General features: G+C 46.0%; 1 protein-coding gene across 1 annotated transcript; it reads right to left on the bottom strand.

Moving 5' to 3' along the window:
- Positions 1–237: 237 nt before the first annotated feature.
- Positions 238–1,100, bottom strand: LOC149202506 (small glutamine-rich tetratricopeptide repeat-containing protein 2-like). Its single transcript, XM_089401610.1, has 2 exons — positions 1,011–1,100; positions 238–918 (listed from the first exon to the last, which is right to left on the bottom strand). Exons 1-2 carry the CDS (start codon positions 1,098–1,100, stop codon positions 238–240), a joined length of 771 nt encoding a protein of 256 aa, XP_089257736.1.
- Between the last annotated feature and the right edge of the window lie 220 nt (positions 1,101–1,320).

Below are 1,320 nucleotides of genomic sequence, written 5' to 3'. Positions count from 1 at the left end.
CATCTTCGCCTTGCACACGTACATCCGCGCCCAATAATGGTTCTTCATATTCCTCAGCAACTTTTTATCTTGGTTGGCCTTAGCCAACAGCCTCTCCAAGTGTGCATTGAGCCAGATAAGCATGGACTCTCGCCCAGCGGGCAATAGATCACCGGGTCTTCTTCTATTCAAGATGCGGTCTCCACGAATCCTCCACAACTCGTCAAGAACTTGCTCATCCTCCAACTGCTTGTTGTGCTACTCTAAATATGTGATCGTCCATTGTGCCATCTCTAACTTCTGCTGCAACAAGCGGTTCTCAGCCTCCTTTTGCTGAATGGCCTCGTGATATTTTCTTTGTGCATAGTAAACAAGGCCTAAACGGCTATATGCCTTGCTGTAGTGTGCATCTATCTCAATAGATTTGTTGCAGTCTTCTATTGCTTCTGTGTATTTACCAACCTGGGTATGAGCAGCTGCCCTGTTACAATAATATACAGCATTATCCCCAGACAGTGATATAGCTAATGTATACAGATCAATAGCCTCGAAGTATCGTTTTGAAGACATGGCTGCATTGCCTTGAATTTTGAATGCTTCACCAAGGACTTTATGTTCTGCTCCAGAAGAGGTTCCTGTTTTTTCCATTTCCTTCATAGTGTCTTTGAGTACACATTTAGCTTTGTTCAATTGTTCAACATAATCAGGAGAACCAACAGGTGTGTTTCCAAAGAAGCCAGCATTTTCCAAACCTTCCCGAAATTGCTCAAATAATTCATCTTGAGAATTGCCTCCTGCTTCTTGCATTCTAGGTTCCACAGAAACAGCTTCATCCACAGATATAGGTGTTTCTTCATTATTGATAGGCCTTGGAGAAATGTTTTCAGATGGAGTTGTGAGAGAAGATACTGCATGGTAGGGATTTATGACTCTTGCTCTCTACAGGAATCCAATCCAGACGACTTGAAAAGGTCAATCAATAAATGAGGTTGCAATTGCTCATCTCCAGACCTTGTGCCAAGCTTTAAAACATCCACGAGACACTCTGTTGCAACTTCAATACCTTCAGTATCAACTCCTGGAGCAGGTTCAACTGCAAGCTCGAACAATTCTGGGGTCATTTGGCAGCTTGCTGGCAATTTTCTATGGAGGAAACCCTGATGGGTCGCACGCACTGCCCAACGGGTCGCGCGCCCTCAACGGGTCGCACCTGTGTAAATTTTGCACTGGAAAAGGCAGCCTGATGGGTCGCGCGCCCCTGACGGGTCGCGCGCCAGGCTCAACGGGTCGCGTTTTTGCAGGAGGCTTTTGGAGGCCTTCCCAGTGTCGGAATCAGGTGCA

The sequence above is a fragment of the Pinus tabuliformis genome, chromosome 2_1 (assembly GCF_031772625.1).
Source record: "Pinus tabuliformis cultivar Carrire ecotype Pingquan chromosome 2_1, CPIR1, whole genome shotgun sequence".
Classification (NCBI taxonomy): Eukaryota; Viridiplantae; Streptophyta; class Pinopsida; order Pinales; family Pinaceae; genus Pinus; species Pinus tabuliformis.
This window is presented reverse-complemented; position numbering and strand designations above follow the sequence as displayed.

Bases quoted from the DNA above. Each gene is read 5' to 3' on its own strand.
- LOC149202506 (XM_089401610.1), bottom strand. From the start codon at position 1,100: ATGACCCCAGAATTGTTCGAGCTTGCAGTTGAACCTGCTCCAGGAGTT. The intron at 919-1,010 runs GTTTTAAAGCTT...GGATTCCTGTAG, and splicing joins CAACAGAGTGTCTCGTGGAT to AGAGCAAGAGTCATAAATCC.